The sequence below is a fragment of the Meles meles genome, chromosome 2 (assembly GCF_922984935.1).
Source record: "Meles meles chromosome 2, mMelMel3.1 paternal haplotype, whole genome shotgun sequence".
Classification (NCBI taxonomy): domain Eukaryota; kingdom Metazoa; phylum Chordata; class Mammalia; order Carnivora; family Mustelidae; genus Meles; species Meles meles.
Window position 1 is genome coordinate 147,422,605 of NC_060067.1, and position 25,195 is coordinate 147,447,799.

Here is a 25,195-nt window from a genome sequence, read left to right on the forward strand (position 1 = left end):
CAATATCAAAATTGTACAGGTCAGTGCCAAAGATATGTGTCAATACTTTAAGCTTTCATTCATAACTGAGAGAAGATTCATGCTGGAAAAAAATAAACCTGGTTTTTCCTGAATGGAGAAAAGCTTTTATACATGTGTCATGACTGGAGGCTTATGTTTTCTTGTAACAGATTGCGAACATACTTAATTATAGACAATACGTGCTCTGACCTGGACACACAGTAAGGCCCAAAGCCTAATGAAAAATTTTATTGTTTCTTTTAATCAGCACTGTCTATGGTAGTACATGCTGGTATTTATTTAAAAGAAACCTGCAGGCAAAACCAAAGCAGAACAAAGCAAAACAAACAAACTGGTAGAGATCCCCACATAAAGATCTAGGGAGTACCTACAAAAGAATTGGTGATTAAGTAGGAAAAAGGGAAAAACCAATGGCATAGTTGAAGGTATGCAGCTTATTTAATGATTTAATGGACAAAATCTTAAAAACTGGAGTTTGTTCTTCATTGTAAAGTATGTCACGTGGTCACAGGAAATTAATTACGCGTAGTTAGAAACAATGACCCAACCAAGAAATGGTACGAACCGTGGAGAAATGGTATCGTATGTGACTTGGGGGGAGGGTGGGAGAATACAATTGATGCTGAAGCTGACGTGTTACAGTACCTACGTTTGAGGTAATTTTGAGTATTTAATGACAGAAAGTCAATCGACAATAAAACTTCAGGCTTTCCAATAGCTGAGACATAAAGTGAAATAGGAAAAACATACCTAAGATGTCCGAATTACCAGTCATGTGATGACACTTCGCCGAAGAATGTCGTGCATTTTAACAATTCACTATTAAGTTTCTGGAAGCCTGGCTATCTTTTGGGGAAGTGCTACGTGTGGTATAGAGAGTATTAAAACCATAAAAGTTATATTTAATGGGAAGAGAGAAGAGTGGAACACCCTGAGGGGGAAACTGGAAATCCTGACTTCCAGCTCCAGTCCTGTCAGAATTCTTTGGGCCTTGCTTCCCTCCTCTGCCAAATAATCTAGTTCTGGCCCAACACTTCTTATCTTTAAATTCTTTGCCAGCTCATAAATTGTGTGATTTCTTTTTCACATCAGAACTCCAGTCTGTAACTGGTTTCTCTGAAACTATGATCAACTCCATTTACCCCTAATCTCACCTCAGTCCTTCCCTTGATTTTATATGAGTTTTCCCCCAATTTCTCTTTTATCTTTCCCATCTGTGACTCTTTTAGTCCTCTTTGCCCTTCTTTCTGTCCAAAAGGATTAAGGAAACAGAACCGAAAACATACAAGTTTGCAGTCTAATGTAATTAGTCTACAGTGAAGCCAAGTTTCCTTTTCTAGACGCTCAATTACTTAGAAATACTTGTACTGGTTTAAGGAATATTAACTGCCATGAAAATCAGCCATTTAATCAAATGTTATTAAGACAAGTTTGGTAAACAACACTTATCTTAGAATTCCAAAACTGTTTCAGGCTTAGAAAGGTGTTTACAAATCATTTAGATCAGTGGTTCTTTTAAGTGTTGTCTGTGACTCCTAAGGATCCCCGAGAACGATCCCCAAGAACCTTTCCTAGGGTGTCCAAGATCAAGATAACACTAGCAGATTACTTCCTTTTGCCCTGCTGGTACAAAAACAATGGTGGGTAAAACCACAGGTGCCTTAGCAGGAATCAAGACAGGGCACCAAACTGTTTTAATAGTCATTGCATTCTTAACCACGACACACTAGCAACAACAACAACAACAACAACAACAACAACAACAACAAATTGTTGCTGCAAGAGTAATGGTGAGGGGTTCAGCAGGTCACAGCATACAAGAGCAATATACAAATACCAGTTGCATTTCAATATACCAGCAATGGAAAATGCAAAAATCCAAAAATGAAATCAAGAGACAGTATCACTCAAAATAGTGTCAAATACTTAGGAATAAATTTGACAAAAGAAATGTATGACATGTACTGAAAGCTACACAATACTGGAGAAATCAAAGATTTAAATACATGTTTATGGATTGGAAGAATCAATATTGTTAAGATGGCAATCATCTAAAGGGTCAATACAATTCCTATCTAACTTCAAGGAAATGAATAAATTTATCATAAATTTTTTAAAAAATTATTTATTTATTTGAGAGCGAGAGAGAGAGAGAGAGAGAGAGAGAGAGAGAAAGAGAAAAAGAGAGCACAAGTTGGAGGTGGGAGGGTGGAGAAGGGACAGAGGCGGAGGGAGAAGCAGGCAATGTGAAGCTCAGTCCCAGGACCCACCTGAGCCAAAGGCAGATGCTTAAGTGACTGAGCCACCCAGGTGCCCCTATCTTAAAATTTATATATAACGTAAAGAACCTAGAATAAGCAAAACAATTTTGGGAAAAAAAAAAAAAAAGAACAAAGTAGGACTTAAAATATCTGCTTGAAAACTCACTATAAACTTCAGTACAGAATGGTAGTGGCATAACAATGGACACATAGGTCATTGGAACAGAAAAGAAAGTCCAGAAATAAACTCTTACATTTATCATCAAGTGAGTTTTGATAAAGGTGCCAGGCAATTCAATGATAAAAGGGTAGTCTTTTCAAAAATGGTGTTGGAACAACTGGATATGCTTATGCAAAGAAAACATGAACTTAGGTGCTTATCTCATATCCTACACAAAAATTAATTGTGATCATACATCTAAATGTGAGAGCTAAAACTATGAAACTGTTAGAGAAAACACTGGAGAATTTTTTTGTGATCTTCATTTAGGCAAAGATTTCATAGATACGACACCAGAAACATGATCCATGTAAGAACAATTTGATAAATTGTATTTAGTCAAAATTAAAAATTTTTGTTCCTCAAAAGACACCATTAAGATGAAAAGAAAAACCAGGGTGGGAAAAATATTTGCAAATCACCTATCTGATGAAGGACTTCTATCTAGAGTACATAAAAACTCCTACAATTAAAAAATATAAAGATAAGTAACAATTAAAAAGTATGAGAGATTTAAATAGACATTTCACCAAAGTAGATATACAAATAGCTGAGAACATGAAAATGTAAGGTATTCAAAATCATGAGTCTATTAGGGAGATAGAAATTAAAACCACAATGTGATACTATTACACATCATTAGAATGGCTGTAATGAAAAAGTTGATGATGATAAGTGTTGGTGAGCACGTGGAGGCATTGGAACTGTCATATAATGCTGGTGGGACTGTAAACTGGTAATATCTTTTTTTTTATATTAATATGATCCAGCAATATTATTCATATTCCTCCAATGTTACTCATTTGTTTGTATTTAGTTCTATGTAATTTTAGGTCATGTAGGTGTGTGTATCCACCACTAGTCAAGATATGGAACAGGCCCTTCACACAAGGATCCCTTTTGATGTTCTTTGATAACCACACTCCCTTTGCGTCCCCTTCCCCATTCCTAACTCCTAGTAACCACTGATCTGTCCTCAGTCTGTATAACTGTCATTTCAAGGATGTTATATAAATGGCATTATATAAAATCTTTGAGATTGGCTTTTTTTTTCCCACTCAGCATGTTTCCCTTGCGGTTCATCCAAATTTTATATCTCAATAGCTTGTTCCTTTTTAATTTTGAGTAGTATTGCATGAAGTGGATGTACCATAATTGTTTAACCACTCACCCACTGAAGAACATCTGAGCTGTTTCTGGGTTCTGGCTATTAGAAATTAGCTACTATGAACATGCATGAATTGGTTTTTGCATGAACATAATTTTCATTACTTTGGAATAAACGCCCAAGAGTGCAGTTGCTGGATCTGACCATAACTGCATGTTTAGTTTTATATTAAACATCCAAACTTCTTGCTAGAGTGGTTCTACGATTTTTCATTCTCACCAGCAATGTATGTTTATTTTAGCCTTTCCGATAGGCATGTAGTGATAACTCACTGTGGTTTCCATTTTGTATTTCCCTAATGGATGATGACATTGAACATCTTTTTGTATGTTTATCGGGTCATCTGTATATTCTCTTCTACAAAATTTCTGTTTATATTTTTCCCCATTTTCTATTTGGATTGTTTTTTGTTGTTGAATTTTGAGAGTTTCCTATATATTCTAGATAATAGCCTTTGTAGGATTTGTTGATTACAAATATTTTCTCCTAGTCTGTAGCCTTCTTTCATCCTCCTAAGAGGGTTCTTTGCACAGCAAAAGTTTTAAGTTTTGATGAAGTTCTATTTATCACTTTTTTTTTTCTCTTTTATAGATTGTCTTTCAGGTATCAAGTCTAAGAACTCTTTACCTAGTTCTAGATCCCAAAGATTTTCTTCCTTTTTGTTCCTGGAGCTTTATTTATATTTCTACATTTTCATTTATGCCCCTGGTTAAAAAAATTATTCTTAATTGTGGCAAAATATACATAACATGAAAATTACCAAAATAGCTATTAGTCATTGGTCATGGATATCTTTAGCAGAAAAGAGATAGTTTGAACAGAATGAGGGGATGCACTTGAGGATCAAGAAACCTAAAAAGGGACTGATAACAAATATTAAGTCCTAAGACACTTACTCTTCTCCATTCATTCATTTATCCAAATGAATATCCAAATTAATAAATATTCATTTATCCATTCATTTATTTAGCCATTTCTGGCTAAGCAGTAATATTTTATTAGATATAATCAATTCTGTACCGGCTTTGTCTTCTGGACCATTTCCACCAACTATGAAACTTCTTTCATTTCATGAGAGTTAAGAGTTACTGCAAACAAGTTAAGAATTTCAAAACTATGGTAGAGGTGGGGTCTGGTCTTTTAGCTGAGGGACTGCTTTTAGTCTATCAACCTGAAAGCGGACCAATTTGAATTAGTATCTCTGTAAGATAATAAACAGCTCAGTGTTCTGGTTCACACAATTGGAACCAAAGATGTTGACGCCTCACATTCTGAGAATCTGTGGTCCCTGCCTCTTTCCCTCCCTCCTTCCATCTCTTCTTCTTTTCCTAAATATATATGAACTGTCTTCTTTGTACCTGATGAATTACATAGTGTCTAAGAGTTGAGCCCCAGGGATAGATCCATCACGCAACACTGTCTTCTTTCCTACAACCCCCACAGCACCTCCTCCTTTCCCCCAACAACTCAGAAAGAGTTAAAATATACAGAGAATATCTGATACCACAAAATTACATGTACACACACACACACACACACACACACACAGTGAATAAAAAAGGAACGCAGAGTATTTCTGATCCTTTCCCTACTTTCCCCTTTGCAATATGGCCCTTTGGCCCATGGCCTTCAAATTCCTTGAATTTTATAGCACAGAGATTAAAAAAAAGAAGTCATTTATTTTAACTTATAACCATGTAATTTAATTGGCTTATCAAAGAGATATAAAGTGCAGTGATTTTCTGATAAAATAATTCCAAATATGTAAAGGTTTTGTCTTCAAAATTTTTAGAGAGTACTCTTTTTTGTTTTTTGGTTGTTTTTTTTTTTGTTTTTTTGGCATGAAATTTCTCCAAAATAGATGGAATAGTCTTCTTTACTTCTTTTTTTTCTTAACTGAAACATGAATGGCTGCCCAAAGATCTGGTCACTTAGTTTAGTGCTGCTCTTCATTGTTTGAAAGACAATATAGTGAACATCTCTAAGTTCATGACAAAGAATTTAGAACTTCTTCAGTTTTGACCATAGATACATGATTTGTCCAATAGGCTTCATGGATACTTCGTCACTAAGACCCTCAATGAGGCCAAAGTTCTGATGCATGATAACTAAATGGGGAAGACAAAGAGAGATAACTAAATGGGGAAGACAAAGAGATGATAACAGCCCCTAGCTGTTCTTCTAACTGATATAGTCACCTTAGGAACAAGCCTACTCTGTGTCATTATGCCTAATGGGACTCCATGAAATGGGGGGCCCTTCATTATTTTTTTCATCTAAAAATAATGACTTGAGAGATCTAGTGATTTATTCAAGATCAGTCACAAACCATTTGTAAAAAAAAAAAAGAAAAATATTTCAATTTCTTGGATTATGCCCATTTACATTTGTGGGGGATTGAAGGCCAAAGCTACTTAAAAAAAATCAAAGGTAGGAAGATGTAATAATATTTTTGAAGTTTGGGTTTTGAGTTTTGATCTGCTATGGAACAAAATGAAGGAGAATGAAAGGCAGGGATGAAACAGGAGCAGGGTAGTTGGTGAGATGTCACAGAGGTTGATAATTTTTTTAAAAAAATATTTTTATTTTAGCCTTTGCAGACCATATGGTATCTGTCAAAACTATTTATGTAAGTAATTGGGTATGGCTATGTTCCAATAAAAATTCATTTATAAAAATAGGCATTGGGTGGGGTTTGGCCCACTGGTCATATTTTGCCCACTCCTGGGTCAGAGAATCAGGAGAAAGCAGAAGTGGTGAGTACTGAGGGCTTGCAGATGAGGTACTGGAATCTTCCTTTTAGTGTCTACTACCTTCCAGATTCACTTCCCCTCCTTTAAGGTGGCCCGGGAGGAGGCAAATTTAGGGTCAGTCCATAACACCAATGAAAATATGTGAAGCTAACGATTTCCTTGGAACAAAAATCAGGAAAAGTTTCAACACATTACCTGAGTTCAAATGCATTTTCATAAGATTACAAAACCCAGGGCTCACACATTTTACACACTTCTGAATAATTTCTGGGAGTATGTAGTATCTGCGTTGTAAGACCATTTAAGTTCCATCTGAAATCAAGTCAGTGTTTTGTTTTGTTTTGTTTTTTTAAAGATTTTATTTATTTATTTGACAGACAAAGATCACAAGTAGGCAGAGAGGCAGGCAGAGAGAAAGGGGGAAGTAGGCTCCCTGCTGAGCAGAGAGCCTGATGTGCAGCTCTATCCCATGACCCTGAAATCATGACCTGAGCCAAAGGCAGAGGCTTAACCCACTGAGCCACCCAGGCACCCCATAGTCAGTGGTTTTGCTGAATACAATTTCTTTTTCAGGATGCTTCAATGGAAGCATAAGCCACAATTTGGTAAATTTCTATAGCAACCCTCCCTTACCAGTGTGGTAACCAGATTATAATTAAATCTACAAGTTTTACCTAGCAACTGACACAGCCAAGATATGTATTTAACAAAATTAACCTCAGAGAGATTGTGTGGAAAATTTCATCAATTCAACTTAAACTGTCATAACATTTACTGTCTGCAATCATGGTTTTTAAATCTGCATTTCATGCTGTGTTTCAGCATTTTAAAATAAATAACAATTTATTATAGCCTCAATGGAAAATGCTGAAACCTAATTTTATTTCTGTAGCTCTTGAAATTAATTTGACTAGTTTTGTTTTAGATGCATATATTACTTTGGGAGAAGGAGAAATGACAGTGTTTCTGTTTTTAAAGAAAAGGCTAATAGGTGTTTAGCATTCAAAATGTTTTTCATGTGTATGTGTTTGGTGGTCTCAAAAACTTCCAACAAAATACTAAAGTATAAAATTACAGTGGCATTTGGGCTAACTTGATTGTATGCATTTGTATTCTCAAACAGAATGCGTGCTACTCAAAGTCATGACCAGATTTGTGTTTTCTATAGACACTTAGCAAATATGTGAGTTGATTTGGGGATTATCCATTATAGAGGCAGTTAATAGATTTGCTTGAAAGGCAAAGAAGTATTACAATAGGGGCCCTGGTTGGCTCAGTGGGTTAAGCCTCTGCCTTTGGCTCAGGTCATGATCTCAGGGTCCTGGAATCAAGCCCTGCATCAGGGTCTCTGTTCAGCAGGGAGCCTGCTTCCCCCTCTCTCTCTGCCTGCCTCTCTGCCTACTTGGGCTCTCTCTCTCTCTGTCAAATAAATAAATAAAATCTTAAAAAAAAAAAAAGAAGAATTACAATGAACAAAATTCACACATATACCACACGGGTCTTTGGAACATTTTAGAAAATAATTCCTGTTTAAGAAATCCTGCCCAATTCCTAATACTATACCATGCCCTGATAAGTTCTCCAAATTACTGATCAAACTATTAAAGATTTATAATCAAGGTTTATATTAGAATATATATTTAATATATAGGTATATATTGATATGTAAGGATTATATATGTATTTTAATGTATCTATATGTAGGTCGTATATTTATGTTTATATATTTATTTCAGCATATGTGTGCATACAAAGATGCATTTGAGAATATATATAAATGCACTATTCTTATTAGCTCAAAATTAGAAACTATTTATATGCCTACATATAGTGGAGTGGATAAATAAATTGTGGCCTATTCAAACAAGCAAGTACTATGCAGTAATGAGAATGAGTAAGCTACAACACAACGTGGGTTACTGTCACTAACATAATGTTGAGCAGAAGAAGCCATACAGAGAAGAATATATATCGTATGATTCCATTTATATAAAATACAAAGACAGGCAAATTCATGCCATTAGAAGTCAGGAAAGTGGTTGCCTTGGGAGTTAGGGTGGTGAGGGACTGAGGGACTTCTGGGTGCAGGTAATGTTCTTTTTTTTTTTTTAATATTTTATTTATTTGACAGAGAGACGACAAGTAGGCAGAGAGGCAGGCAGAGAGAGAGGAGGAAGCAGGCTCCCTGCGGAGCAGAAAGCCCGATGTGGGGCTTGATCCTAGGACCGTGGGATCATGACCAGAGCCGAAGGCAGAGGCTTTAACCCACTGAGCCACCCAGGTGCCCCTGGGTGAAGGTAATGTTCTGTTTCTTGATCCTAGTTACACAGATGTCTTCATTTTGTGAAAACTCGTGGAGCTAGCAGACATGTACATTTTTCTGGATGTATATTTCAATAAAATTTTTAAAAAGCTCACACAGTATTATGGCTCTTCCTGTGAGATTATGTCACATTTCCCTAATTTTCATAGGTTTTGGCTTCTAAAAGAAAATCAGATTTGGGGAAATGGTGAAAATGTGCCGAGAAATAGTGTTTATGACATAAATGACATTATTTTAAAGGAGAAATTTTGGAGTGTCCGGGACATTTTTATTTTATGGAACCAAGTTAAAAGTTCACAGCAGTCAGAGATTTTTTTTTCTTTCTCTCTTGGTACAGACATTCTGTAGAATTCCTTCATCAGATAGAAAGCTCATGTGGGATGGGGTGTAGTGTATCTGGCAGAGATGTGTGCCCATTACCTTTCACACTTTCACAGGCAATGACTGTGGACACTTTTAACATGTTTGATAATTATTTGCTTCACTTGTTGCTTTTACAATTAGGACTACTTAAGTTCCTTACTTAAAAAGTTTTTCTTCCTCTCCCTTCCTCCCTCCCTTCCCTCTTTCCTTCCTTAGAACGAGAGAAAGAGTGAGAGAACATTGGGGAGGAACAGAGGGAAAGGAAGAGAAAGAATCTCAAGCAGGCTCCATGCCCAGTGTGGAGCCCAATGCGGAGCTCCATCTCATGACCCTGACTGAGATCATGACCTGAGCTGAAATCAAGAGTTAGACGCTTAACTGACTGAGCCATCCAGGCGTCCCTAAATAGTTTTAGAGTCAATGGAATCACTTCACAAAACTTATAGTTCTTATGTAAATTTTTTTATTGAAGAATTCTGACTTCTTTTTAAATATCAGTTGAGACCTGTTCCCAAATGTCATCCATTGTGTTTCACACTCCCCTTTTAATTCTTGTGCATCTGCGAAACCAAGAAGGAAAGTCTAGGAATGCATTTAGTTTCATCAATAAAATCTGATGTTTCCACCCCAAATAAAACTATGGACTAGCCATAGATACTCATTTTCTGTCTCATGTTCATAAAAATTTGCCCAGCCTTCCCAACAAGAATCGGGTGAGACACTTATTTGGTAAAAATGTGTCCCTCTGAACAGATAAGCAGATGCATGTTTCTAGACAAGCAGTTCATCAAGAACTCAACCTTTCTTTTCAGCTTATTATTTTACTTTCTGGCTCCTTTCTGTCTGTTGGCCTCACCAACGTGACAGTGAGTATGGAATACAAAAATCTGTTTCCCAGATGTGCCAATGCAATCTGCGAGATTTACGACATAGATGCTAATCTAGAGAGCAGTCTCTGTATCACACACATTTTCCTTTATGATGTGTGACTTCCGTCTTAAATAAGCAACTAAAGAAGCTGGTGGGTTCAATGGAGGGGAGAAAAGGGTCTGACTTTATTTTTGAAGACAGCCTTTGAAATTATCTTTCTGTACAAGGGATGGCATTTGGATGACTCTAAAGTTTGCCTTCTGAGGTATGTGGGAGAGAAGCAATATGGCTGCTCAGAGACAGCCTGGGCTCTGAGATGAGACAGGCCCCAAACCCTGGCTCTGCCCCTTGCTCACCGTGTAACCCTGAAAAAATTCCTTAAACTCAGTTTCTTCGTTTTCAGGCCACGGCAGTGCATCATAGGTTTGTTGTGAGGATCAAATGAGTTAGCCTGGCACAAAGCCAGCACTAGTTAAGCCACAGGTAACACTATTCTCATGTTATACATTGGTATACAGAATGCATTTTAAAATTGTATGTTTTTCCTTCACTGATTCAGGAAGTCCTTCTCAAACCAGTAGCAAGAATGCTTTTGTTAAGATAAAAACCAAATCATGCTACTCATCTGCTCTCAGGCTTCTAAAATCTTTTCATCTCGGGGCACCTGGGTGGCTCAGTCAGTTAAGCATCTGCCTTTAGCTCAGGTCAGGATCCCAGGGTCCTGGGATTGAGCCCTGCCTCCGGCTCTCTGCTCGGCAGGAAGCCTGATTCTCCCTCTGCCTGCAGCTCCCTCTGCTTGTGCGCTCTCTCTCTCTCAAACGAATAAAAATCTTAAAAAAAAAAATAAAAGTTTTCCATATCACTCAGAGGAAAGGACTAAGGGCTTTATAAAGATATACAGGTAGGGGGACCATGTTTCCTGGTATGTTTAGGACAATCTGGGTCTATGCCTACCGTCCACATGCAATTATTGACAATGTCTTCTTTCACACTCAAACTACCCTGGTTTGGATGCTAAAATATATGGTTACCCTATTATTAGGCAGACCCTATGTTATCTGCTTCTCCTTATACCTTACTCACCTATCCCCATGACCTCATGTTACCATTCTCTCCCTGCCACTCACCATTATGGCCTCCTCGCTGGTCCTTTAACCCTCCAGGCACGATTCCTGCCTCTGGGCCTTTGCACTCACTCTTTCTTCTTGCTGGAATGCTCTTAACTTAAGACACTGGCATGGTTTACTCCTTTAATGTTTCAGTTTTTATTCAACTATCACCTTGTGCTGAGGGATTCTTTAGCCACCCACTCTAAAATTAATATCTTCTCCCCCTTCCTTCTATTTTTTCTTCCCATTTTACTTTTCTCCTTTACTTACTCTCCTCTTCCTAGGATCCTGACCTCAGCAGTTATCTCATATACTATATATTTAGTTATTTCACATGCTTATCGTCTTGTCTTTCTACCAGAATGTAAGCTCCATGAGGGGAAGGATGAATGGTTTTCTTCATTGCTATCCCCAATGACTGGTATACAGCAGGAGCTCAATAAATATCTTTTGAATGAATAAAAGAAGAACATTTAGAGAATAAAGATCTGATGTCACTGAGTAACCAAATGGCCAATCCATTGCCATCCCCATTATCTTCGAGTACAAAATGTGATCTAAAATAATAGGGATCCTATGTTTAGGATTAGTGTTACGAGAAGCATGATTTGACTGGTTTTTATTACTGATGATCTTTTCTTTTTTTTTAATATTTTATTTATTTATTTGACAGAGAGAGAGAGAGATCACAAGTAGGCAGAGAGGCAGGCAGAGAGAGAGGGAAGCAGGCTCCCCACTGAGCAGAGAGCCCTATGCGGGGCTCAATCCCAGGACTCTAAGATCATGACCTGAGCTGAAGGCAGAGGCTTAACCCACTGAGCCACCCAGGTGCCCCCTGATGATCTTTTCTATGTAAGTTGTTTAAAAAAAAAGTTGAGACAGCAAACGGTCAACGAAACTCTTAAAGTCTAAAAGTGACCTCTATTTGCACATCTAAAAATAGTAGTACATCTTCCTGAGGGCATCCTTGATCTTTGCATCCTGAGTCCAAGAACACTGGAGACTTCAAATCTTACATATTTAAGTAAACATTTCAGAGCATGTGGTTTTGTAATATTTTTGATGTTCAAGTTTAAAAGGAAGGCTACCAAAAGTTAATACTGAATAATACTTACATTTAGTCCTCTTACTGAATTCAATTTCAACCATTAACTTTATAATGCAGGAAAGTTTTTCCAAGAAAAGCTAGACATAGTTAAAAATAAAATTGTAGCTACAGAAAGCAGTTATTCTAACTCCCAGGAGAGTATGGTAGCTCCAGAAAGCAGTTGTAGAATTTCTGGTAGTATATCAAATTTATTTTGACAATTTCTTAGAACAGTCCTTATTTAATCACTCTAGCCTTAGAATCAACTTCAGAGACAAGTTGATTCCCCACCCTCTTTCATTTTAGTGCACACACTCTTTTCTTTCTACCGACTGCATACACTTGTATGATAATAAATAATTAACACTCATATCCTAGCGACTCATGAGATGAAGACACATAGAAGTATTTCGGAACGAAATAGCCTGAACATCTGCTCTTATTGACCTGAGTGATCAAAGGAGCACAACATTTACACACACACACACACACACACACACACACACACACTGCGTAGCTTGTGAAAATTGTTTTCTCAAAAATAAAGCTTTTATGCATCCCTATTTTATGTTAAATTTAGAACACAGCAGTCTCTTCTAGGAGCTGAAGTGTTTGATGGAGGAATATCGTCATGATGCCTTTTCCATCTCAACACCTTCCTAATGAAACAGGACTGGAACCATCTCTCCCTCTTCAGCCAGGGGAACAGTCGCGCAGTTACGGATGGTTTCCATCCCCCATCCCCCTGAAGTACGAAACACTGTGCTGTGAGCCAGATGCTGAAGGTTAGCAGAGTAACCTCACATGAGAATAATTACTTAACATGACCATGAGAGAAAGCAGTGAGGTTCCCAGACACAGGAAACGAAAAGTCAGAATGGGAGGTAGAGTTGGAGAGGGTTCTAAAGCCTTTCCAGACAGCAACTTCCTTATAACAAACAGCAAATTGGGTAATAAATTTATCACTCTGTCATCTTTTATGTACAGATATTCTGAAATCAGCTAGTTAGCATAATGAACTTCTGCATTGCGCGTGTGACTTAGCAATGCCAGAAACTCAACCTATTTCCTGTCCTCTAAAGAGCAAATACAATCTTTAAGAACATGAACATGGCTTTTGATATTCCAAATCACTTGTAGGTTTAATATTTCAATCCCAATTCCAAGTGTGTTCAAAGAATGTATATTGCACAGAAACCTTGAAAAAAGACTCTTCAATTGACTTTATGTACCAGAGAGAGGAAGGGGACACAATGCCCAGACAGAGAGGGAAAATGATCCTGTTTTATGTCCTGCTCTGCTTTGTACACACATCTCACAGATTTATGGATCCTGAGACTTTCCTGGTTTGCAGGAAAAAGTAGAAATTCAGTAAATTCTAAAGGCATGTCAGCTTTTAGATCTGGAATTGTGTGGGGAGAAACATTCTTATAGAAGCAAATAGAGTACATTTTCTTATTTCACTCATTTATCAAGTATTTTTTTAAATTGGGTTCCATGCTGGATGCAGGAGATACACTGATAAATGAGAAGGATGGCAGCTTGCCTCAAGGAACTTGCAGGCTAGTGGGCCAGACAGGCAAGTGCACTGGCAAATACAAAATTGAGTATATACATTAAATGTTATTTCAGAGTTAATAGAGGGTGTCACGGGCGGCCATGAGAAAGGCAATAACCCAGTTTGGGTCAGAGACACTTGACCAAGAGAGAAATGTTTAAGATGAGATCTGAAGAATCAAGTGGAATGAGTCAGAGAAGGCATGAAGGAAAACTATGCCAGGTAGAAAGACCGTCTTGGTATCCTCACACAGGCTATGCTAGCTGAGGTAAATGGAGGGAGAGGAAAGTGTGCAGAGGAGTCCCCGGGAGGGAAGGCAGCGTCAGAACTACCCCACAGGAAACATTAGCTGGGACGCAATGCACCAACAAGGGGCAGAGATCTTGGTTAAGGGACACACCTTTCTTTTGCAAAATTTAGGGAATACAGTTTTTATTCCTAATCTTATGATTTTTAAAAAGATTTTTATTTATTTGACAGAGATCACAAGTAGGCAGAGAGGCAGGCAGAGAGAGAGGAGGAAGCAGGCTCCCTGCTGAGTGGAGAGCCCGATGCCAGGCTCGATCCGAGGACCTGAGATCATGATCTGAGCCGAAGGCAAGAGGCTTTAACCCACTAAGCCACCCAGGCGCCCTAACCTTATGATTATATGATTATAGCGCTATTACTGGAGTACATGAGAAAGATCTGTTTTTATTTGGTTGATGCTGAGTAAAAGGGAAACATTACCATTATCACATCTGTAATAATTTGGTGGGTAATTCGATCGACTTGGAATAGGATGTACAGACCACAGGTGATACTGTGTCTTGTACAAGAATGGAGGTTCCCTCCGACAAATTATCATCATCATCAGTAGCAGCAGCATGAATCGGATTAGAAGTGAGTTTTAACAATAAAAACCCTAATCAATTCAAATCATACCGATAAGCACTTACTGAACAACTATTACACTGGAGACACACGATTTGTAAGTTGTGGCCATTTAACTTTGAGGCAGAAGTTGCCCTGGTGATCTGATGTGTCAGGAAACAGCTTTGGTATGGCTGTCCCAACAACAGGCCAGATCCCAGTTGCACAAGATGTCAAAGGCTGTGTGAACACGGAGATAACCGACTCCAAGCGAGCGTCTCTGGTTTCCACATTGCTCAGATCCACTGCCAGAGCAAGGGATTGAGTCTCGATTTTCCATTGCAAAATATTCTTGATAATTTCAAACAGAAATTTTCTGTTTATTTTTCATTGTTGTTCTCAATAAGAGGTGGATGCTTAGAGTAGACCAAATTAGTAACCGACAATCAGTTACGGGATTCTGTCACAGGCTGGTTAGCTTGTCCTCACAAAACCGCTTTTACCCTCCATTCTGAATGGAGACATTATTCACCTACAGTATGATCTAGGACAGCACTGGTTTCAACTCCCAGCGACACATGTTGGCAATTCTGCTCTACCCATAGGACTCAACTTCTTACCTCTTCCCTTGGCCACCATTCTAATCCCCTCTGATCTGCTTCTGCCATACACGTATTTCCTCACATTCCTGTTTCTACTTTGGCTTACCCGTGCACACAAATAATTTGCAGGGTTTCCAATCTATTCAAAATTATAGCCCTCCTCCCTGTAGACAACACTTCAGGTGTTAACATCATCTCATGGAATCACTAAAGAGTACAATTATCGGATTCTGTACTTCCAACCTATATTGGCATTAGTAGTTGGGCGGTTATTTGTGATCCTAAACCCAGATATGTTTTACTTGTTTTGCCACTGTAATGAATGTAAACAATTTATATAACAGATTAATTTACTGGCTAAGTTTGTGCATTTCTTCAAAATGCACTTATCAGATAATGTAAATTCTTGACAGTTCAAATCCATCATCAGTTTAGGTTACCAGGGTAGATATCTGAAATTATTGATATTCTTTTTTTATAATTAAAATTTAGAGTAATCCTTTGATAAACTCAGTAATAACTTTTCTTTAACATTGCCATTTGCAATGCCCCTTGCATGCTCAAAAACCAAGAAGGAAACTGGCATTTATTTGGCTTCTTTGGTTCCTTCTGCTTTACATTTATTGTCTCGGACTGTCTGATTTTATCACCAGGTGGCATGTCTGTGTGCACAAGTATAAGCCAGAGCCAGAGGGGTCGCTCCCTACTTTTTGGCTTATTTCTTCTCTCTGCGACATATTTAACTCGACTCATTTTTTTTTTTTTTTTCAATTTAAGATCTGTAAATGCTTCAGCAGTAACCATTCAGAGACTAGATCTAGCCTCTCTGAGAATGACATTTACTCAGGAGTCGTGATGGCATTTTGACCAGAGCTGTGTATGCGTGCCGGGAGCCGGTAAGAAACAGGTGAAATATGGTCAGAGGAGGGAGGATCTTGACTAATAAATACGCGAGCTCCTGGGTGATTTTTATTAAAGCAATGCTCAGTAAGTAGAAGTGAACACCAGTATAAGCTGGAGGAAAGAAACTCTGAAGATAGATCAATTAGGAAACTTCTGGAAATCAGGTGTAGAATGACCCCCTTTGCCACTCTCACAGACCATCAGGAGCCACTCAGTACTCAACAAAACGGTAAAGTGAGATGGACAGCTGCTCCTTTGCCCTGCAACACAAGGCAGCCTGCCATGGTCAGAGGAGTCCACAGGTCTGGTATATGAGACCCCCAAGCATCAGACTCTTACAGCAGGAGGCAACTGCGGACAAAAGGCATGATCCTTCCAAATCGATTGGGAGGATTTCTCTTAACTCCCCTGGGCAGAAATTGGGGAAACTAAAACATCTTATGGTCTCCTAACCTAGAGAAGAGGACTGACAGAATAAAGGACCAATAACCCCTAAATATTGTGAGGTTTTTTAGCTTACTCGAATGTTTTCTTCTTTTCCTTTGGAAGAAGATTAAAATAACTAAACTGTATATATATTTTTTAACCCCAAAGGTTTACTTTCTAAAATGAATGTTGGTTAAATGACTCATTACATGAGTTTTAGAAAAACAGGAACTACACAAATGTACTCCTGTGATGTAAAAACATATAAGGTATATAAAGTCTTGGATTCCCAAGTGGGAAGACTCATATGGTCAAATGAGAACATGTAAATTATTATCCATTGATATATGAATGTAAAACAAAGTTTTATTTGAATTTTCACCAATTGGAGATAAACAGATGATCTGACTTCCAATGTTGCTATGGAACAGAAATGCTGTTTTATCTGGTGATTGGCAGGTAACACCTCAAAGAGATAAGCAAGTCTCCTTCCCACCAGTTGCAGACATTGATTTTCCAAAAAGCTCCTTTGCCAATGGTCAAATGGGAATAGTTCATTTGGAGATTGTTAATGACTCTCCTGAGCCCTGATGGGTTGGGTAACTCATGTGTAAGTATGAATAATCAATGTTTAATACTCTACAACGTGACTGCTGCAGTAAAATTTTGAATAAGAGTCATATGAACATTTTAAATCTATTATTGAAGAAAGATGTCATGAGAAAGTCAAGTGTTTACACATAATATTTTATAAAGATAAAATTAATAACTTCAAAAAATTCAAGTTCTGTAGCATGTACTAAACATTTGAAGTTAATTACACATTTTAAGTTTTGCATCCTAGCTCAGTTCTAAAATCCCATTTTAAGTTCAAATAGAAATCATATGTTTTCAGGCTATTCTGTGCAAAGGGATGGTATATTTTTAAAAAATAATTTGTTGTCTAATTTCCCCAACGTTACAAATAGTATATTGGAGAACTTCTGAAATGTTTCTTATTTGTAACATTCGAGATTGTAATTATTGTTCTCAGCTTATTGTTAGCATTTCATGGCTTTTCCTGGGAGGCGAGTATAATTTGCCACCGTTTAAGTGTATCTATTGGAAACTGAGAGACTTACCTAAAATTTATCATGTCTTCGAACAAAACTTGTCATTTAAAGTCATCATGCTGAATACTATGGCTCAGAATAGCTTTGTTTTTATGGATAATTACACAGAAGAGAAAAAGGCTGAGGAAAACACTTCTCCTGGGCTTAGAATAAAGACATCCATAACAGCTGACATAGACCACATGATTTCACGTGAATTTTAGGTCATTTGGATTCTTGCAGCAATTTCCCCTCAGAGAAAGGACGAAATATCTAATTCTTTTTGCCTTTAGTTTGTTTTGGTACTAACTGGTCCCTAAAGAGAGGTGATCACAGTGACAGTGGGCTAGATATCTTCCTCTCCTACTGAGGCACCAGCCTGACTACCTCGCTCAAGGGTGGGCACATAGTGGGTCTTCCATAAATGGAAACTCCATAAACCAAAAGAACAAAGGAGGTGGCAGTAAGTTGATGCCTATTTGAAATAGCTTAATGAGACTGTTCAACAAGGTTAGCACTGGCCCATGATCCCATGGACCCCACTGTCTCTAGGTCACCCAGATCAACGAGGGAAGCCAGAGCCTGCCCTTCCATATCAATCCAGACAGTCAAAATAAAATATATACTTTTCATTTCAAGATATAGGGTGGATGTCTGGCTGCTGAAGGGCAGTACCTTAAAAAGGTAATGGAAACTGAAGAGACACTTATTTTAAGTACTGTTTGGGGTCCATAGACCTCCCCCTGCAAACTGAATCTCAGAAAAATCCCATTGCTTCCCAAGATTGCCCACCATTCAGCAAGTGCAGGGCTGCCATGAGAACCTGCTTCATGAAAGACCATGACTTTGAAAAGTCACCCCAGAAATACGATTTTGTTTACAATTAAGTTAGCAAATAAGTGTAACATTTCACAAATCATAAAATTTTTCAATGCCACCGAGTTTGAAGGCTGCAGAAAATCACTTAGCAAAAACATGGACTAAAATTCCAAAGGTCAGCAGCGACTCTCTTAATGTGGAATCAGAGCATATGTTCAAACCTGCAAATATATTTGTGGTTACTTCCTACCTTAAACACATTGATAGGGAGATCAATGACCACATAGATAAGGTCTCCAAGGGCAAGGCTGGCTATCAGCGCGTTGGGGCCATTCCTCATACACTTGTTCTGGTAAATGATCCTGAGCAGGGTTGCATTCCCCACCATTCCCACGATGAAAATAGTACAAGATATCACAGTGTTAATGTATTTGAAAGCTGAAGTAATCTTAGTCTGCTGTGGGCAATAGTTGTGCATTGAACCATTGCTGGGTAGGGCCAAATTAGTGGGTCGATGAGTGGTAACCAGAAGGTTGAGTTCTGTCCCATGAAAAATGGTGATGTCATCCACTGGAGTGCTTAGGTTTGTGCTGTAGCTCTCAGGATGGTCACTGATTACACATCCTACCAGTGCTACCCAAAAGGCCACCTTGATGCAAAAGGCTTCCATCATGATGCAAATTTGAGGAAAAGTCTCTTACTGTGTTGCCTTTATACCCTCACCTTTTTTTTCACCTGGAAAAGAAAGGAGGACAAATAATTTTGGTTACCAAATATAGCTGCCAATAAAATTATAGTTATTGATTATTTACTACTACAAGTAAAAAGTAGTATATATTTGGTAATTAAGATAAGATAATCTGCGTCAGGTTATCCCATGGCAGGAAAAAAAAAAAAAAAGCAAAGTTCCATTATGGCTCTCTCTCTCTATGCCTCTCTGCTTCCTTCTCTTTCCCCCTCTCATCTCCATCCACAGCTATCCTTATATCTAGATTATAATATGGATGAGGATATGCTGGTTTTTCCTTTAGTGGATAAAAAGTTACTTTTTTTCCTCCATTACACCTAGGCTGATAAGAACCTGAATTACAAAAATCTTCAAGAGTTGAGATATAAAATTTTACTTATTAATGGAAGAGAAAAGGCATTATTTGCCAAGTAGAAGCCGCATGGTATTAACTCTAAAAATCGCCCAAGTCTGTAATTCAATATTCCAAAATGCGTTCTGTTTTGCACATGGTAAATAATGGACGTGGGAATAAAATGTATCACAGGTAGCCATTTAAGTGTTATAAAATGCTCTTTTAAAATCAGAACTCTGGTGGTGAACACCATTGATACATTTAACAATCTTCGTTTTGATTAAAAATTATATAATTGGTAAAGAAAAAATATTTATTTTATTGAAAATCTTGATGATCAATGGGTACAATCCACCTCTCTGACAGGCCCTATGTTTTCTTTTCCATTCCTCAGAAATTATTATCACAATATTTTCCAATGGCTGAAACTGGGAGTAATGGCTTTCTCAGGTCAGGCACAGTATCTGGCTTTCCAAGGGACATCTGTCCCAGGCTCTCTTTTAAGCATCCTATATAGCTACGTTTATAAGACCCATTAAGCACTTGGCATGCACGGTGCCATCCAACACAAACCACGTTTCTGTGAAGCCAATACATAGTTCCATTACAAACACAGGGAACCTGAGGATCAGAAGGGCAAGTATCTTGTCAAGTCCACAGGTGGCAGTGGAAATGCTGATCATAACGCAGGTTAGTGTGATGCTGAACCCAAGCTCCTAACCACTAGGCCACACTCTCTCATTCTCTTGCCTTCTTAGCTCTACAATGTTTCAACAGAGTCTCCAGAGTTCTGATGAAGCAATAGACTCTGGAGGGGATTACATGTTTCCAAAAGATCATTTGTGGTTTCGGCCTAAGTGACTTGCAGAGAGCAAGTGGTCCTTCTTGCTCAGAAAGTCAAGGTTTCTACTTTAATCCTTAAGGAAAGATGCTGGGGAAAATGAGGCGGTTGGTGGTAACACAGTAATCAAAGGTAAATAAAAATGGTTCCTCCCATCTAAATATTTTGTAATTTTTCTTCTCTGTGAGTTTTTAATGATTCTTTAAATGAAGACCCATAAGCTCATTAATGCAGTGGCATGTGTCTACAATTTTTAGGCCGTCAAAATTTAATTTTTTTAAAAACTTGTGTCCTTTTTCTTGGTCTATTTATGGTTGGTACTAATGACTTTTAGGAATTTTGACAGTTATCTTGAGAAATCAATAGAGCTTAGGTTTAGATAATATAAAAATGAAATAAGATTTATTCAGGTTGTAAAGAAGGTCTGAGGTAAATATACAAGGTGCAAATACCATATACTTTTGCCTTCCCCTGAGATTTTCCCAGGAACCTGAAACAATAATGACATTGTATGTATATTAATAATTTATTATATATGTGTCTGATTTGAGCTTTGCAACTCTAAGTAGGAAGGGGGTAATATTCTCATTTTAATTGTGAGGAAAGTGAGTCTTGAAGAAGGTAAGGTTTCATGGCCAAGAAGTGGCAGGACAGGGATAATGCCTCACTTTGCTTTGTCTTATTATAAGTAGTTTGCAGTTGTTTCCTGCTTTTTACAGTTTAGAGTGAATATTTGACTGAATGTTGACAGACCTACAAAATGCCACTAGTTGCATTCCATAGTGGAGACCAGGATTCCAGGAACAAAGCATATGGTCATTCTCCTCTTTAGATCATAGATATGGGAGAAAAGAAATCCTTCAATACCTTGTGCTATTTGATGGCTAATCCACTTTTCCAGTTGGAATGAACCCTTCAGTAAAGTTTCCTTAAATATGGGAGAGAGATGGCCTTTCCTGGAAATGGAGTGGCTTTTTGCCCAGTAGAATCCACTAGGAGAGTATTTAGTGAACTGACCTGGCTATCATGGGTGATTATGACACTCAGGAAGGGTACCACTAGTGTCTGAGCATCAGTATGCTGGTTTGCTTGGTCAGCTGATTATGAAGGAACTAAGGAGGCCCCGGCTGCGGGTTCTTACCAAGGTGCGAGCTAGCTACCACCGAAATCACTTTCCTTCCACCTCCAACAATGACACCACATTATTTCTGATGACATCTCTGTCAGCTCTCTACATGTATTAAGCTGCAGAATTCAGGGATACTTGGCAAAGATAAGTGGGTATCATATTATTATTAGGTGAAAAACACAAAACCAACCAAACAAAAAACCCCCTCTCAAATGCATGTTCCTCCAAAGATGAATCTGTAGCCCTTTTCCATGGATCTAAGTTATGCTGTGCTTGGAACCCTCAGTCATAATCAGACCTGGCTCTCTAGTGAGGCATCTCAGGTTCAGCCCAAGGTTTATAGGCATGCTCCCTATTTGGTGGCTAAGAATTTGGTGGAGTTCAAAAAGCTATTTCTAATGAAGAGGACTGAATCCTTCGGCTGACACTGTAAGCATTTAACACCTTGGATTCTCAGGATTAAAATTCACCTATATAACTAGTAATTTGGAAATTCCAATTTTACTGAAATGGCATAAATTTAAAGCAGGTAATTTACTGAAATGACTGTCAAGGTGTTTCTCAATTAACACTTAACACGGGGTGGGGGGTACTAAGTGGTGTGGGGAAAGCCATGAGTATCTACAGGAGGAGAGGGGAAAAAAACAAAACCCCAAACCCCAACAAATAAACCAGGAACTTTTTACTAGTTTTCCGTGGGTTCTGCTCTCTCGGTAATAAATTAGCAGCTGGTCTTACTGACGACGCCTGACTTTAATATGCCTCCCACCCCACCCCCTCCGCCGCCAACTCTATCCGGGAACTCCATTAGGATGGTGTAAACAGAGGCTGATTATCTAGAAACAGCCCTTGTTTTCTGCACGTGAAACGCAACAAGTGCCCTTTAAAGGAGAGCACAGAACAAAACGCCCAGACCTCCGCAGGCAGGTTTCCAAACTAGCTGTACTGGGGGTTTTCCAAAACACATCAGTCCCTCACACCGACTGCCCTTGGCTACCCTTGGCATAACCCGGGTATGGTGGGGGGGGGGGGGGGGGGGGGAGGAGGGGGAAGCAAGCAAGTCTGAAAGGCTGCGAGGCAAACTTCACTAGTAGGCTTTCGAGCCGCCAACAGACAAGGGCGTGATGTTCCACAAAGTTCTCGCAAGCCGGGGGAGAACAGTTGATCTTCCCCTAAAAATCCCAATCCCTCCGGGGGAAGTTGGTGGGCTTTCGCTCAGTGCCCCAGCCCCCAAACATTTTCGGAGCGCTCCCTTCCCGGGAAGGCGCCCGCCCCGCCGCGCGCCCTCGGGCAGGTGGGTGCCAGTCCCCGCGCGGAGGGTCGCCAACCCGCAGGGCGCCGGCCTCTCCTCCCAGCCCAGGCGCCCAGGCGGCGCCCCCCACCCCCACCTCCCCGGATCCCTGAGAGGAAGGAGTTGCACCGACCGTGGAGCTTGGCGGGCTCAGATAGCTGCCCGGTCCGCGCGCCGCACCAGGAGGGAGGGAGCGGAGCCGGCGAGGGTGGGTGGTGGCTGTCCCCCGGCTCCCGCGCCGTGGCGGCCCGAGAGCGCAGCGGCCTCCTCGGCTTCCGAACGCTTCCTGGGCACGGCTTCTCCCGGGAGGTCTTCTGGCCACCCTGTGGGACGGAGTCTCTCCACCTCCTGTCCGCAACCACCAAACCAAAGGGATGACTGCAGGCGCGCGCGCGCGCGAAGGCTCGCAAGAAAAAGAGAACTCCAGGGGAACACGCCTCCGGATCTGTCCTCCCCTTCTCCTCGAAACGCTCCCAGACCTTCTCCTCCACTTCGGGACGCCAAGAAAGTCCTACCCTTCCAGCCCTCCCGAGGCTGCCACTATAAAGCGCAAAGCTGCCGCCCCCTCCCAGGCCCTGAAGGGCAAGTCTTTTAACTCTTTCCTTCCCGAAACGAAGGGGGTTTGGCAATGGAAGGAGGAGCGTTTTACAGACAAGACTCAGAACTGAGGAAGGCCTTGCTGAAAAACCCATTCCCTTCACAGTAAGTGTAGGCAGATTTGATCCGTGAGGAAAGGACTACGGCTAGAGCCAGGATCCAAGTGGGGGTGGGGAGTCTCCTCCGCATTCCTTGCCTCTTGGCTTGGCTTGTATGCCCTCACCCCTCCTTAAGCTTAACCCAAGTTAAAGAGCCACCCTGGACAACGCTGACTGGATCAAGTTTTGCTTCTGTCTCACCTCTAGAAGCCTGTACCCCACTGCTCCATACCACTGGGGAGAAGGCAGGAGAGTCTGTGAAAGGGCCCAGTGCGTGGCTTAGAGAACCTGTGATTCCTCAAGAAATCCACACTGTGCAGACACTGCAGAAGGTGGGTCTCAGCATCCTTCTATGATAGAGAGTTTTACCCTAAATTGGGGAGTGGGAGAGGAGGAGAGGGACAAATGTCATCGCTTGTGACATAGAATAAATTCAGGGGTCCTTAGAGAAAGTTCTCCCTTGGAATCCTTTAAGGCACTACTGGTGTGAAAGATACTGTGGAAAGGTGAGTTTGGAGCCCTGGTAACATTGTATTACTAACTATTCTGATTATCTATTGCAGCTAAAGAAAATCACCCTAAAATGGTAGTGGCTAAAAAGAACAGCAGTCATTTACTTTACTCATCCTTCTGCAATCGGAGCAGGGCTTGGCTGGGACAGCTCATCTTTGCTGGGGCTGGAGGCTCCACTTCCAAGACAATTTACTCACTTGATGATGACTGTTGGTTTTTCTCCATGTGTGTGTCTCTACAAAGAGACTTCTAGAGAGTGATTTGTAGGCTTCCTCACAGCATGGTGGCTCTATTCCAAGAAGGAGTGTCCAAAGAGTCAGGAAGTGGAAGCTGCCAGTTTTTTAAGATCTGGGCCTGGAAACTGGTGTGTGTCACTTCTGCAGGATTCTATTACGAAGCAGTCACTGATCCCAGGTTAAAGGTGAGGGGCGATTGCCTCCACCTGTCAATGAAAGGAGTGCAAAGAATTTTTAGGGGGCATCTTGTAAAAGAATCAGATGCACATAATATCATCATTGAGTGGAGCCTTAATAGTCATCTAGTCTGGCTGGACTAGGTATTACCCTGTGTATTAATCTACTCTATCTACAGCTTTCCCATGACAGAGAGTCAGTAAGCCTGGATAACCAATAGCTTTCGTAAACAAGTGCCTTAGTTTGCATTGAAAAAATAAAGCACATGGCTCGGCAAGCTGGCAATATTTCCAAGGAGGAAAAAGGTATTGCTTTCTCCAGAAGAAGCAGTTTTACACCAGGGTTCACACCTTGGAATGTGAACCAAGTGCTGGATTTTAGTCCTTACACACTCTGTGACCAGACACATTTGGACAGTGGACAACTTGCATAACTGAGCATATTAGTCTATTGGTAGAACACGTCCATTGGCCCCGATATCCTGGGAACAGCTCATCCCAGTGTGGCACAAGTCTAGTTATTAAAAGTTCCTCTTCCAGATGTGCCTGGGTGGCTCAGGTCATGATCTTAGGGTCCTGGGATAGAGCCCTGGGTTGAGTTCCCTGCTCAGGAGGGAGTCTGTTTCTTCTTCTTTCCCTGCCCACACGTGCCCCCCACCACCACCCTTCGCTCATGTGCACACACACTCTCTCAAATGCATAACATCTTTTAAAAAAAATCCCTCCTTTTCATGCCTTAGGATGTCGATTTCACAAAGCAGAGAACAACAAGTGTTGACATGGATGTCTAGAAACTGGAACCCTTG

At 39.9% G+C, this 25,195-nt stretch overlaps 1 protein-coding gene across 1 annotated transcript in view; it reads right to left on the reverse strand.

Moving 5' to 3' along the window:
* Positions 1-23,029, reverse strand: part of EDNRA (endothelin receptor type A) — a 55,061-nt gene extending 32,032 nt beyond the window's left edge. Inside the window, exons 1-2 of the mRNA XM_045995426.1 lie at positions 22,903-23,029; positions 18,677-19,161 (exon numbers count right to left, since the gene is read on the reverse strand). Of these exons, the coding sequence (XP_045851382.1) occupies positions 18,677-19,099 (423 nt within the window). The 5' untranslated portion in view covers positions 19,100-19,161; positions 22,903-23,029. The remainder of the gene's footprint in view (positions 1-18,676; positions 19,162-22,902) is intronic.
* Positions 23,030-25,195: the final 2,166 nt, after the last annotated feature.